The 14,197-nt window shown below is 39.4% G+C and overlaps 1 protein-coding gene and 1 long non-coding RNA gene across 17 annotated transcripts in view; both read left to right on the forward strand.

Annotated features, from left to right (window-relative positions):
• Positions 1-14,197, forward strand: part of NSMCE2 (NSE2 (MMS21) homolog, SMC5-SMC6 complex SUMO ligase) — a 271,125-nt gene that overhangs the window by 10,651 nt on the left and 246,277 nt on the right. For 11 of the 16 annotated variants that reach the window (XM_065519595.1, XM_073999423.1, XM_005564053.4 and 8 more), the window contains one exon: positions 1,410-1,580. In XM_065519595.1, coding sequence (XP_065375667.1) covers positions 1,424-1,580 — 157 coding nt within the window. In that variant the 5' untranslated portion in view covers positions 1,410-1,423. Of the gene's footprint in view, positions 1-1,144; positions 1,240-1,409; positions 1,581-14,197 lie in introns of all 16 variants that reach the window. The other 5 variants (XM_065519592.1, XM_005564054.4, XM_065519593.1 and 2 more) reach the window with 1 other exon arrangement.
• Positions 12,746-13,321, forward strand: LOC135964814 (uncharacterized). The gene is made up of 2 exons (XR_010577476.2): positions 12,746-12,846; positions 13,147-13,321. It is a non-coding gene; the product is annotated as an uncharacterized lncRNA (long non-coding RNA).

A 14,197-nucleotide genomic window follows, 5' to 3' on the forward strand; every position in this document is an offset into this window, starting at 1 on the left:
GTTTTCATCAAATTAGAATAACAAAATAATGCTTTAAAAGGAAAGTCTTAAGAGTGCTCATCTTGAAAACCGTGGTATTCTCATGCTAAAGGAAGTGCCTGGCACTTAAGGAGATACTAAATATTTGAATTGACAATGAGTTGTACTGTGGATGTTTGCAGTAAGCAAACACTTTCAAATTAGAAATCTTATGCATCTCTGTGCATCTTACATGTCTCTATGCCCTTCTCTTTTTATATCCTGTGTATTTTTGAATGGATCTCATGATTGACTTGGTAGGTACTTAATACTTATGAGTGAAATGAATGAATGAACCTAATTAAAAAGGACTAATAATGGAGAAACTACAATAGTAGTTCAGCTGTGAGATGAAGGTGGTAGCAATGATGAGGATGGAACTGCCGGAGATACTACACAGTTCCCCACTTAGGAAGGGCAGAAGGGAAGTCTCTAATGCTAATTAATTGTGTACTGTGTGCTATACCATACCATACCATGATTATTCCTTCTCATTTTAAAGATAGTAAAGCTGAGATTCAGAGATGTTTAGCGGTCTTCATGTTATGTCTATCTGATTCCATGAAAGTATCCCTTTTTCTGCTGCCATACAGCCTTGATAATAGTCCTCCCATCCCTTTAAAACTGAATTCTCCCCACTTTTCTAGTTGGTTTCAGTGAATTGAATTTCGAATGGCTTCTGAATTAAGCAGAGATGTCCTTTTGTAGGGAGCTTTACATTGCTTTACTAAGCTGAAACAAATTGTGGTTGAAGATATAGATTAGGAAGTGTTAAATATGAAGGGTAATAACCGAAACTGTTATAGTGGATATGCTGCCAGAAGACAAGTTTATAGAGAAATTCTGCTTTCACTGACTCTGGGATCTCACCAAGTCTATTAATCTGTAAGAAGCCAGAGGAACTGGCAGGAATATAGATTTTCTCTTTTTTTACAGTTTCCAGAATTCAATATGCATATATGTTGGATAGTTTAACAATTATAGGTTTTCAAAATAGCATACTAATAAACTATTTTATTATTATTTTTTTCTCTTTGGAAAATTGCATCATATGAGTGGTCTACTTTTTCTAACTCATTTATCTCGTAGACTTTTAAAAACTGTGCTGTTGTTGACTTCTTCACAGAATCCAGCACTGTTTTGGAAGAGGGTAATCTCCCTCCAAAAACTGAGGACACTTCCCTTCCCCATATATTGAGTCCAGCTTGTTTGGTGGCCCAGGTGGGTGGCACAATGATTTGATGTCTTCTCTATGGGATATACAGAATAATGTGGCACTTACGAGATATTGGATACATTTATATGAATGTTTACAGCAGTTTTATTAATATTTTCCTGTGCAGTTATTTTTCTGACTTACGAATCTTGTTTCATTGTGTTTCAAAACTTAGGTAATAATTTCAAGATGCCAGGACGTTCCAGTTCAAATTCAGGTTCAACTGGTTTCATCTCCTTCAGCGGTGTAGAGTCTGCTCTCTCCTCCTTGAAAAACTTCCAAGCCTGTATCAACTCTGGTATGGACACAGCTTCTAGTGTGGCTTTGGATCTTGTGGGAAGTCAGAGTAAGTAAAATTAAAACAACTTTTGTGTCTACTTTGAGGTAACACTGTGTTATGGTGTTAATCTGGGGGTGCCTTTTGAGTATCCTTGGGGGAATGATTTAACCCCTCTAGGCATCTGTTTTCTCATCTTGTTCTACACACCACGGTAGGGTACTGAGGGTGAAATGAGATTGACTCATTCATGTGTGTTCAGACAGTTAAGTTCCATGAGAAACTGCACTAGAAATTTATGGGCAAAGATTTGAAGATCCTGACTTCAAGGAGCATACAATCTAAAGTATTTGACATTTGTGAACTGTAAGGTATATAAATTTATTATGATATTGTTATTTTCCAGTAGTTTATACTTTGGTCATGCTTGATTATCCAGTAGATAGACTAAGCTTGTACTAGGGATACCAGCAAAGGAAGGCCTCAACAAAAATGAGAAAAGTTAAACTTAATGAATTTTACCTACATTTGTTCAATCAAAAAGATCTAGAAAGATGTGATTTGCAGGTCTGGTGCAGTGGCCCACGCCTGTAATCCCAGCACTTTGGGAGGCCGAGGCGGGCATATCACGAGGTCAGGAGTTCGAGACCAGCCTGGCCAATATGGTGAAACCCTGTCTCTACTAAAAATACAAAACCAACATGGTGAAACCCCGTCTCTACTAAAAATACAAAAAATTAGTGGGTGTGGTGGCAGGCACCTGTAATTCCAGCTACTCGGGAGGCTGAGGCAGGAGAATCGCTTGAACCCGGGAGGCGGAGGTTGCAGTGAGTCGAGATTGTACCACTACACTCCAGCCTGGACAACAGAGCAAGACTCCGTCTCAAAAAAAAAAGTTGTTATTTGCTTTCTTTGGAGTAGAATCGTTTTTATTTTATTTTACACATGGAGCCAGAGGAGCAGCATGACCCTTTTGTTTTTTTTTTAGTGGCATAGGTTTTGAGCAATTTGTGATGTGCCTTGGTGTGATTTTCTTTGTCCTGACTGATGATGTTTGAGTTTTATAGATCTGTCAGCTTATAGTTTTTTGAATCAAATTTGGAAAAAATTCTGCTACTATTTCTTCAAATATATATTTTTTACTCCTCTGCTCTCTTCTCCTTCTGTGTGACTCACATTTCATGTATGTTAGATGGGTTGATATTGTCCCATAAATCAGTGGGACAATATTCATAGATTTTTTTCCAGTCTTTTTACTCTTTAGCTTCAATTTGAATAATTTCTGTTGCTAAGTTAATTTATCTTGTCTGCTGCAGTGTCTAATCTGATAATTCCATTTAGTGAATTTAAAAATTTCAGTTATTGTGTTTTTAATTGTTGAAGACATAGCAAAGAATTAAGTAGAATCTTTTTTTTTTTAGTCTTCCATTTTTTTCTTCATTGTGTCCATATTTTTCTTTACATTCTTGAGTATATGGTTTTCTTTACATTCTTGAGTATATGGAACCTGTTTATAATAGCTGTTTTAATATCCTTGAATGTGAATTCTGTCATCTCTGTGTGTATTATGTTGTTGAATGTTTGGATTTTTTTTTTTTTTTTTTTTTTTTCAGACGGAGTTTCGCTCTTGTTGCCCAGGTTGGAGTGCAATGGTGCAATCTTGGCTCGCTGCAAACTCCACCTCCTGGGTTCAAGCGATTCTCCTGCCTCAGCCTTCCAAGTAGCTGGGGTTACAGGCATGTGCCACCACGCCCAGCTAATTTTATATTTTTAGTAGAGATGGAGTTTCTGCATATTGGCCAGACTGGTCTCAAACTCCTGACCTCAGGTAATCTGCCTGTCTCGGCCTCCCAAAGTCCTGGGATTACAGGTGTGAGCCACCACGCTGGCCTGTTGTCCTCTTTTAAATAGTGTTGGAGTTTGGTGGGCAGCTAAGTGATTATGGATTAGGCCGATCCTTTCCAGGCTTGTCGTTAAGCTTTGTTAGGGCAAGTCTAGTGTAGCCTTTATGTTAGGGCTAATTTAGCCTTGTTACAAAGCATGGCCCTTCTGGAGTCTCTGTTGATTGCCCCGAGGGTTCATTGAGATAGCTCTACTCTGGCTGGATGGAATTTGAATGTCTCCCTCTCCTAGTTCCTACGTGACTGAACCTGGGAGTTGTTCACTTTATAGCTGTCAGTATTTGCTCCTCAGCATTTTAGGATTCATCATCAGACTCAAGGAGACCCCAGTGCAGATTCCTAGAGCTCTTTATCTGCATAGCTCCCTCCCAGTGCTGTCTCTTGCAGACTCTGCTGGCTGCCTCAGCCTCCCTGAACTGCAGTCACTGTCTCCTCAATCCTTCAATACTGCTGTGCTAGGCCGGGCGCGGTGGCTACCTGTAATCCCAGCACTTTGGGAGGCCGAAGCAGGAGGATCACCTGAGGTCAGGAGTTCAAGGCCAACATGGCGAAACCCTGTCTCTACTAAAAATACAAAAATTAGCCAGGCATGGTGGAGGATGCCAGTAGTCGCAGCTCCTGGGGAGGCTGAGGCAGGGGAATCGCTCGAACCTGGGAGAAGGGGATTGCAGTGAGCTGAGATTGTGCCACTGCACTCCAGTCTGGGGAACAGAGTGAGACTCCATCTCAAAAACTCCCGTGGATTCCTCCTCCCTTGTGCAGGGAGGAGGCCTTTGCAAGACTTTTCCCAGTTTTCCCTTATTGCAGTAATTACAGTCCTGTTCTGCCTTTGTCCCACTGTCCCACAGCTATTGTTTCATATATTTTGTTTAGTTTTTCAGTCATTAATGGCAAGTGGACCAGCTCCATACAGTTACTCATTTAAGGCTAACAGCAGGTGTCATAATCTTTTTAGTGGGTGGCCTCCAAATGTTTTAACCCTGCCTAGTCTATTTTTGAGTATATTTTTGGTGATCATAGATAATTTGGCTTTGATAGATTGGCCTGTATAAAAGTCATAGTAAAGTCTTAAACCATAAGAGAGAAGACTGGAACATAACCCTCTTGGGAGACCGTATCAGTTTTTTTCAGGATTCTCATTGAAGACTCTCGAGAGTTTTAGCTACAGAGTTCTTTTTTTTCCTCTTGGTTTTGTTTTGTTTTAAATAAGTATATTTTGTTGTAAAATACAACATACTTTGTGCAATTTAAAAAGAAATATAAACATCATTTTTTGAAAGGTTCATGCTCTGAAGCAGAAGTTGGCACAAAGTTTTTCTATAAAGGGCCAGATAATAAATATTTTCAGCTCTGTGGGCCATGTGGTTTCTGTCACAACCCCGCTGTTGAAGTGCAAAACCCACCACAGACAGTACGTAAATGAATGGGCCTGACTGTGGTCTTATAAAACTTTATTTACAAAAATGGGCAGTGGGCCGGATTTGGCTCACAGGCCTTAGTTTGTCAACCCCTGCCTTAGTGCCACAGGTTATCATTAAGTAATTTTTAAAAGAAGGAGGTATTTATTTTTTAATATTTGGATTAATTTTACAGCAATAATTTTACGGCAAATACTTGGTTTTGCATTTACCAAAAAAAGTTAATTTAAGAAAAATTTTGATCAAGTTATATGGGAAAAAGTGAACTAAACAAGTTAGATAACAGAGTCAGCAAGAGCCTGGAATACTTATGAACTCAATACATACATGAATACAAACACACACACACACACACACACACACACAGACAGACAGACATTTTAACTAATACCAGGAGTCAGAATAACAAAGGAGTCAACATAAACTTACCCAATGACCATTATGCGTATAATTCAGCTCTAGGTTTTAAAGAGGACATAAACAAGTATTAAGTAGTTCCTCCTTTCATAGAGTTTGCCATCTTAGTGGGAAGACAAACACATTAAAATACCAGAATGATGAAAAAACAGAAAAGATGTTATAAAACTGCAAATAACTAATATCACCACAGATCTCACCAGAAAAGTCATACACTCTCAAAGTTATAATGGTGAACACAAATTTTTCAAAGTTCTAATTGTTTCTTTAAAACTTTCATTTTGGGCCGGGTGTGGTGGCTCACGCCTGTAGTCCCAGCACTTTGGGAGGCCGAGGCAGGTGGATCACGAGGTCAGGAGTTTGAGACCAGCCTGACCAACATGGGTGAAACCCCATCTCTACTAAAAATACAAAAATTAGCCAGGCGTGCTGGCACGCATCTGTAATCCCAGCCACTCAGGAGGCTGAGGCAGGAGAATAGCTTGAACCCAGGAGGCAGATGTTGCAGTGAGCAGAGATCACGCCACTGCACTCCAGCCTGGGCGACAGAGCAAGACTCCGTCTCAAAAACAAAATGAAACAAAACAAAACAAAAACAAACAACTTTCATTTTGGCCGGGTGCTATGGCTCACACTTGTAATCCTAGCACTTCAAGAAGCCGAGGCAAGTGGATCACCTGAGTTCAGGAGTTGGAGACCAACCTGGCCAACATGGAGAACATCTGTCTCTACTGAAAATACAAAAATTACCTAAAAATACAAAAATTACCTGGGCGTGGTGGCCTGCGCCTATAATCCCAGCTACTTGGGAGGCTGAGGCAGGAGAATTGCTTGAACCCCGGGGGCGAAGGTTGCAGTGAGCCGAGATTGCGCCACTGCACTCCAGCCTGGGTGAAAGAGTGAAATTCTGTCTAAAAAAAAAAAAAAAAAAACTTTCATTTTATCATTAGCAACAAATGCTGTTAGTTGTTGTCTTTGAAATTACAGGTGCACAGGCTCACTTTCTTCATTTTTGAGAAAATGTCTTTCAGGTACCCAAACCTGAATAATCATGTTGTCTGTGAATTGTTCTATATTGTACTGTTTTATCAAGGACTTTTTTTTTTTTTTTTTTTTTAAGATGGAGTCTTGTTCTGTCCCAGGCTGTGGTGCAGTGGCGCAATCTTGGCTCACTGCAACCTCCACCTCCCGGGTTCAAGCTATTCTTCTGTCTCAGCCTCCTGAGTAGCTGGGATTACAGGCACGCGCCACCATTCCCGGCTAATTTTTGTATTTTCAGTAGGGATGGGGTTTCACCATGTTGGCCAGGCTGATCTCGAACTCCTGACCTCGTGATCCACCCGCCTCGGCCTCCCAAAGTGCTGGGATTACAGGCGTGAGCCACTGCGCCCGGCCTCTGAAGGACATTCTTAAATGAAACTAGCATTTGTTTTACTATGAGTGCTTGGTAGAGAGGAATACAATGATCTATTAGAGACAGCAGTTTGGTGCCACTGCTCTGATTTTTGCTAAGGCACCAGCAGTTTTTTCCACAATTGCTTTTGCACCATCAGTACAAATGTCCAACACAGTTAAAAAAGAAAAAGAAAAACAAACCCAGACAAATAGCATCTTAAAATTATGATGTAAATTGGCTAGGCATGGTGGCTCATACCCGTAATCTCAGCACTTTGGGAGGCTGATGTGAGCAGATTGCTTCAGCTCAGGAGTTTGATAACAGCCTGGAGCCACATGGCAAACGCTGTCTCTACAAAACACAAAAATTAGCCAGGCATGGTGGTGCATACCTGTAGTCCCAGCTACTCAGAAGGCTGAGATGGGAGGACAGCTTAAGCCCAGGCGGCAGAAGTTGCGGTGAGCTGAGATCACACCACTGCACTCCAGCCTGGGCAACAGGGCCAGAGCCTGTCTCAAAAAAAAAAAAAAAAAAAAAAGATGAAAATAGTTTCAACCCACAGGCGCCCTGAAAGGGCTCAGAAGACCACACTGAGAACAAACTGAGTTTAATTGCTTATAAATAGGAGGTAGATGACATGAGAAATCCTCTGTAGAGAGAAAGCCAAGGGCAATCACTCCCACTGAGGTAATTCAGCAAGAGCTTGTTAGGGGAGCAGTGTTAATGTGATACCAGACTGAGGTGCTGTCCAAGGACCCGGAGAGTAGGAAAACACCAGGTTTAGTTTAAGGAAATTGGAGGGTAGCTCAGCCTATAACAGTAGATGAAAGACTTGTAGAAGGCAGCCAGTACTAAGGCAGCCAGCATCAGCACTTAAGTGCATGCTTGCTGTTGGATCCAGTCCTAACTCTGTCATAAGTTCTGTAACTTTGAGTAAGGTACCTAACTTCTTTCAGCTTCTGATTTCTTATCTGTGAAACAGGATTAAAATGCCTGCTTCGTAAGATTGTTGGGACTAAATGAGATAATACATGCTAAGTGCTCTTAGCCACAGTGTTAATTCAATAGCTATCATACATGACAGTTAGCAATTAGTAAAGTTTGAGGGTCAGAACTTAGAAGAAAGGCCTGTGATCTGAAGAGGGTAAGAAAGATGGATGAGTTTTCAAGTCTGTTTAAGACTGAGTCCAGCTAAGTCACTAATTCTTCAGACATGTTAGCCAAAACTACAAAGATAAATAAAGGTTTCTTCCTTTGAGTTGTTTACAGTCTAGGTAGGAAATAAGACATATAGTTGTTATTCAATCATTAGGTGAACATTGATTGCCTATAATGTGACGCTTTGCCAAGGAGTTTGAACCTTACCATTGGAAGGTTTCAAGTAGAGGAAAAATATGGTAAGATCCAGTTTTAGAAAGATAAATACCCATGGCAGTACTGAGGAAGGAGAGACTTCAGGTGGCCAAAGAGGAGATTATGTTAGTAGCTCAAGTGAAAAAGAAAGTACCTTTGAGTAAGGTATTGTAACTAAGGTAAAAAGGATTTGATTTGTGTGCTTTGTATCTTATACCCTCGTAATACAGGCATAATAGTGTAATAGATGATTGCCTGGGTTCTTATCCCAGTGCCCTCACTTATCTTTGTGACCTTGGGCAAATTCCCTACCCTCCATTTGCCTCAGGTTTCCTATCTATAAAAGGCATTATTGTGGGGATTAGTGAGATAATATTTTACAAATTACTTAGAATAGCACTAAGTGCTCAGTAATTGTTAGCTGTTACTAGTAATTTGGTGTGCATTTGAGTTTGAGTTGACTGGTGGGTGTGTTGGACAACAGCAAATGGATTGGGAGAAATTAAAGTGCAGAAGAGCAAGTGGGGAATTTCATGGATTGTCTCAGAACAGAAATACTCTATTTTCCTTAGTTTTATGAGATTGTTGACTTTTTGGGTTGCCTGATTTCATCTCAGATGAGAGTGAACTTTGATAAACAAAATGATAGTGATCATATAGGTATCATTTTCTCACTTTGCCCTGAAATTTTCCTGTTGTTGTATTATTAAGTTATTGGTAAGGGAGATTCTTGCTCCCAAGAACTTGGGTGGTGATGTGTTTTATTTTGTTTCTTATTGGTTGCAGATTCCTAATTCCTATACCAGGTGTTTGTCCCTGTTCAATTTTCTAGCTTATTTGAAATGATTTGCCTGGGTTATGTTAGAATATATGGTGTCTTGGCAATTAGACTCACTACTAGCATGTTTATTCATTTTTCTCTAAATTTCTTGATATTCTAGTATTACCTTCTTTATTTGACCTAACTGAGAAATAAAAGTTGTTACATTAGGAGATTGTTTTTCAGATTACCGAAGCTTACTTTTTTCAGGTTTTTGAGTTTATTATGTACTTTTCTGCTATTTTACACAGACTATACTGACCTAATTAACTGGAATTATTTTAAATCATCTTTAAGCAGTTTTAATAAGCTCTTTAGGTTTGGTTAAGCAAATTTGAGGAATCTCCCTTCTCTAAAATGTTAATATACCTCAAAGATGTAAATTACATCTTTGTAGTTTTCAAAGATGTGTCGTCTCTTCTCATGCCTCTCTGCCAGGGCAAGTCTGTGAATGGGCTTCAGAGGTTTGGTTAATGCTCTGCACTTCTACAAAAATGTATGTGCATGAGGATTAAAAGTTTTACCAGATTCTTGCTAAATATTTGATAGCAATGTTTAGAAGTAAAGGATTAAAGTTTATATATTGCTTTTCTTTCTGTGATTTTGGAGCTATAGGGCAGAAAGATTACAGTTACTATGGTCAGGCAGTTAATTGGATATTTGTTGAGCTATGCTAAAGTATGGTGATGATGATGAATTTGTTACATACTTAACTGGTGCTCTTTTAACATGTGCTATCTCATTTGATCCTAACAGTAATCCTGTGAAGTAGGGACTGTTGCTGGCCCCACTTTACACATGAGAAAAATTGAGGCTTAGTGAAGTTACATGCGTTTTTTAAGGTCACAAAGTTAGGAAGTGTTTGAGTAGGGATTTGATTATAAGCAGTCTGACTTCATAGTTTCTGCCCTTCACCATTATGCTTCAAAAAATATATATTGTGCCAGTGTCATGGCCTGTTCAGTCAAATAACATTTAGCTATGTTTTGCTTAGATAATTTTGATTTTTTTTTTTTGAGGATAATATTATCTTTTTTTTTTTTTTTTAGTACCCAAACGAGGTTGCATGCTTTTTCTGAAACATCCTGTCATGGAGGTCATGTACAGTCATGGGGGGAAGGAGCTGGGACCTTTCAGGGCCTTTGTACTGACCCTAGACTGTCTACTTTCAGTTCTTGTAATGGCAGGAAAAGAAATCCGTGTTTGACGAAGCAACAGCTGTCATGTTTGCTCTTCTCGCAGCTGTTTACAGTCCTGACTTGTGGAAGTGATACATCAAATTGATTGAATGATAGTCTGTTCTTTCATGTATCCACAACTTGTGTTCTGGCTAAGAATCATCACCTTTTTAGATCTAGTTCCTTTTTGTCTTGCCTTAGTCCCCACCCAGCCAAAAAACAGTTTTCACTGTGAGGCAGTTACTTCAGAGTTCATGGTGAGTAAAAAACAACCAGCAAAGTGAAAAATTACATGGTCAGGGACATTTACTGCCCTCATGAATAACTGACCTCTAACATTTGCAAATGTTAAGCATTTCCTTGAGAGAATAGTTTTAAATCCAGGTGCTTTGGGGGTAAGATTCTAATTTTGCTCCTGAATAAGACATTCTTAAATCTAGAAATTTGGTAAGTATGGGTGAAAAGGAAAAAAACTCCCAGAAACTTGTGATCCATAACCCTATCACCCATCACCTTATTTTATGAAAAAGCGATAAGCATTTTGCTTAAACCTTTTATGTTCAAAATGTTTTGAGGCTAGTCACAGTGGCTCACGCCTGTAATCTCAGCACTTTAGGAGGCCGAGGTGGGCGGATCACTTGAGGTCAGGAGTTCGAGATCAGCCTGGCCAACATGATGAAACCCGTCTCTACCAAAAATACAAAAATTAGCTGGACATGGTGGTGTGTGCCTGTAATCCCAGCTACTTGGGAGGCTAAAGCACAAGAATTGCTTGAACTCGGGAGGCAGAAATTGCAGCGAGCCAAGGTCATGCCACTGCACTGCAACCTAGGCAACAGAGCAAGACTCTGTCTCAAAGAAAAAAAGGTGCTTTGAAAATTACTTGATAATTTGATATGCCAATACAACTGACCTGACATTTTCAGGGCTTGATTTTTCAGGAAGACTTATATTCTGGATTTTTCACTGTGTTGTATTTCTCCATTAGAGCACTGCTTTTTGTTATTAGGAGTCTGGTTAAGTCGGGGAGGTTTCTTTTTGACCTGTTCCTGTCTTTTATTTCATAATTATCGAATAGAAGCAGTAACTAGAAGTAGGTGGTTTCTAATGGTGAGTGGTGGCCACAATGATAATAAAAATAACAATAACCGTAAGAAGCCAATGTTTGTATTCTTACACAGCTTTTATAACTGGAGCCAATTATACAAGCAAAATAGCATTATAACTTAAATAAGTGAAGATTATTAAACATATATACTTAATTATGCTGTATGTAGTACTAAAAGTAAAAAGTAGTGCCTACACCAGGATATAGAGAAAAGGGAAACCCTTATGTGTTGTTGGTGGGAATGTAAATCAGTACAGTCATTATGGAAAACAGTATGGAGTTTCCTTTAAAAATTAAAAATAGAACTACCATATGATCTAGCAATCCCAGTAATGGGTATATATGCAAAGGATGTATGTCAAAGAGATATCTGCCTTCTCATATTCACTGCAACATTATTCACAGTAGCCAAGATACAGAAGCAAAACTGAGTGTCTATCAATGGATGAATGCATAAAGCAAACTGTGTTGTGTATACATAACGGAATATTATTCGGCCTTAAAAAAGAATGCAGTACTGTCATTTGCAACAACATGTGTGAATCTGGAAGAGGTTATGCTAAGCAAAATAAGCAAACCGCAGAAAGATAAATAGTGCATGATCTCACTTGTATGTGGAATCTAAAAAGTTGAACTCATAGAAGCAGATAGTAGAATGATGGTTACCAAGGGATTGGGGATGGGGAGGGTGGGAGGACTGGGGAAATGTTGGTCAAAGGATACAAAATTACCATTAGGAGGAAAGAGTTCAAGAGATCTATTATACAATATGGTGACTATAGTTAATAACTATTATATACTTGAAAATTGCTAAGAGAGTAGATTTTAAGTGTTTTCACTACCAATAACTGATTTAAATATGTGAGGTATTGTTAACTAGCTTGATTTAGCCATTCCACAATGTTTACGTATTTCAAAACAAAATGTATACCATAAATATATCTAATTTTTGTCAATTAAAAATGAATTTAAGAGTGAATAGTTATATATTAACAAAAAATAAGGGGGATGAGTCAGTCCCTACAGAATATGAAAAATCCAACTTTCGAAAACTCAGTTCCTTTTTGCTGATATCTTCATGTATCCTAAGACTGTGTTTATTGATTCATTTTAGTGGTACCATTGTAGACTTTATAGTTAAGCAAAGAACTGTTGTGGTGGCTCACACCTGTAATCCCAGTGCTTTGGGAGGCCAAGGCAGGAGGAGGCCTTGAGGCCAGAAGTTTGAGACCACTCTGCACAACATAGTGAGACCTTGTCTCTACAGACATTTTTAAAATGAGTCAGGTGTGGTGGCGTGCACCTATAGTCCTAGCTACTCCAGAGGCGGAGGCAGGAGGAGCCCAGGAGTTCAAGGCTGCAGCAAGATATGATTATACTACTACATTTGAGCTTGGGCAACAGAGCAAGACCCCGTCTCTAAAAAATAAATAAATAAAAATATATAGTTAAATGGATAAAAAGAACAACTTATGAGAAATACCTTTCTGGAGGAGGAGATTAAAGTATACTAATAAAAAGAATCACAAGGAAAATTTTCACAATGATGTGAATTAGAACCTGAACACAATAAAGTGTAAACCAACCTTTCAATACCAGTTTAGGTGTGCAGCAAGATTTACCAGAATGAAATTCGTAGTTATTTTTCCCATCATCCTCTCCTTTCTCATCAGCAGTATCCACCATGTTCATATTGATTGTCTGTTAATATCATCTTGATTCTGAAAGGGACCTTAGTGGTTAGGTAATCTCTCTTTTTTTTTTTTTTTTGAGACGGAGTCTCGCTCTGTCGCCCAGGCTGGAGTGCAGTGGCGCGATCTCGGCTCACTGCAAGCTCCGCCTCCCGGGTTCACGCCATTCTCCTGCCTCAGCCTCCCGAGTAGCTGGGACTACAGGCGCCCACAACTGCGCCTGGCTAATTTTTGTATTTTTAGTAGAGACGGGGTTTCACCGTGGTCTCGATCTCCTGACCTTGTGATCCGCCCGCCTCGGCCTCCCAAAGTGCTGGGATTACAGGCGTGAGCCACCGCTGCCCGGCGGTTAGGTAATCTCTCATAACCACTTTTCCCCATTGGTTATTCAGGGAATGGGAACTTTTCAGAATGATTGAGGTTTAGCAGATTCTAGGATTAGGTAGAGGGTAGAGGAGTAGTGTGACAACTACTCCTATGAATTTGATAGGATTCTCCTCCCTTTGATTGTGAACCAAAAGAAGTAAATTCCCAATTATTAAGATTAGTTAGATTTAGACTTGGTTTTAGATTGTATGCTCGAGAAGTTACCTATAAGCACATGATCTTCTGAAAATCTGAACATCAATATTTTGCCTGGTATGTCTAGGCCCTTGAAATTTACAATTGCAGCATGTCCTTCATCCCACTTCTTTCAGAATCTCTTACCCGCTTCTCTGCTTTATTTTTCTCTCGACTATTTAATACCACTACTTCACTTTCTAACATACTGTATAATTGCTTTCTTAATGTTATTTATTGTCTGTCTCTGCCCTGAATGTACCCTCTGTGATAGCAGGGGTTTTTGTCAGATGCCCCTACCCGCTGCTATTGCCTATAAATACATGATATACAGTAAGCACTCAATAAATGAATGAATATGTTTAAAACCTAACAGGAAAATTACTATAAAAATTTCCTCTGATTGTCTAGCTCATTTATCCATACATACCCACACACATTTTCATGGATTATACACTCCATCCATGCCTATACCCCATCCATATCCATGTACACATACATATGTATATATGTATATATAACAGTGGGTGATTTTACCCTCCCGGGTCCTTCGGCAGTGTCTGGAGACATTTCTGGCTGTCACAACTCGGGGGTGTGGGGAGTGTGTGTGCCCTGACCTCTAGGTATTCAGATGCTGCTAAACAGCCTTCAACGAATAGAACAGCCCATGCACAGCAAAGAACTGGACAGCCTAAGCTGTCATTAGTGCTGAGGCTGAGAAGCTCTAATACACACACTAATGTATGCATACATACATACATATACACATACATAGTCACTGGTTAAAAAAATCTACTTAGAGAATTTTTGAAATTTGTAGTAGAAAGCATAGGCAATACTAAG

Source organism: Macaca fascicularis, chromosome 8 (assembly GCF_037993035.2).
Source record: "Macaca fascicularis isolate 582-1 chromosome 8, T2T-MFA8v1.1".
In the NCBI taxonomy this organism is placed as follows: domain Eukaryota; kingdom Metazoa; phylum Chordata; class Mammalia; order Primates; family Cercopithecidae; genus Macaca; species Macaca fascicularis.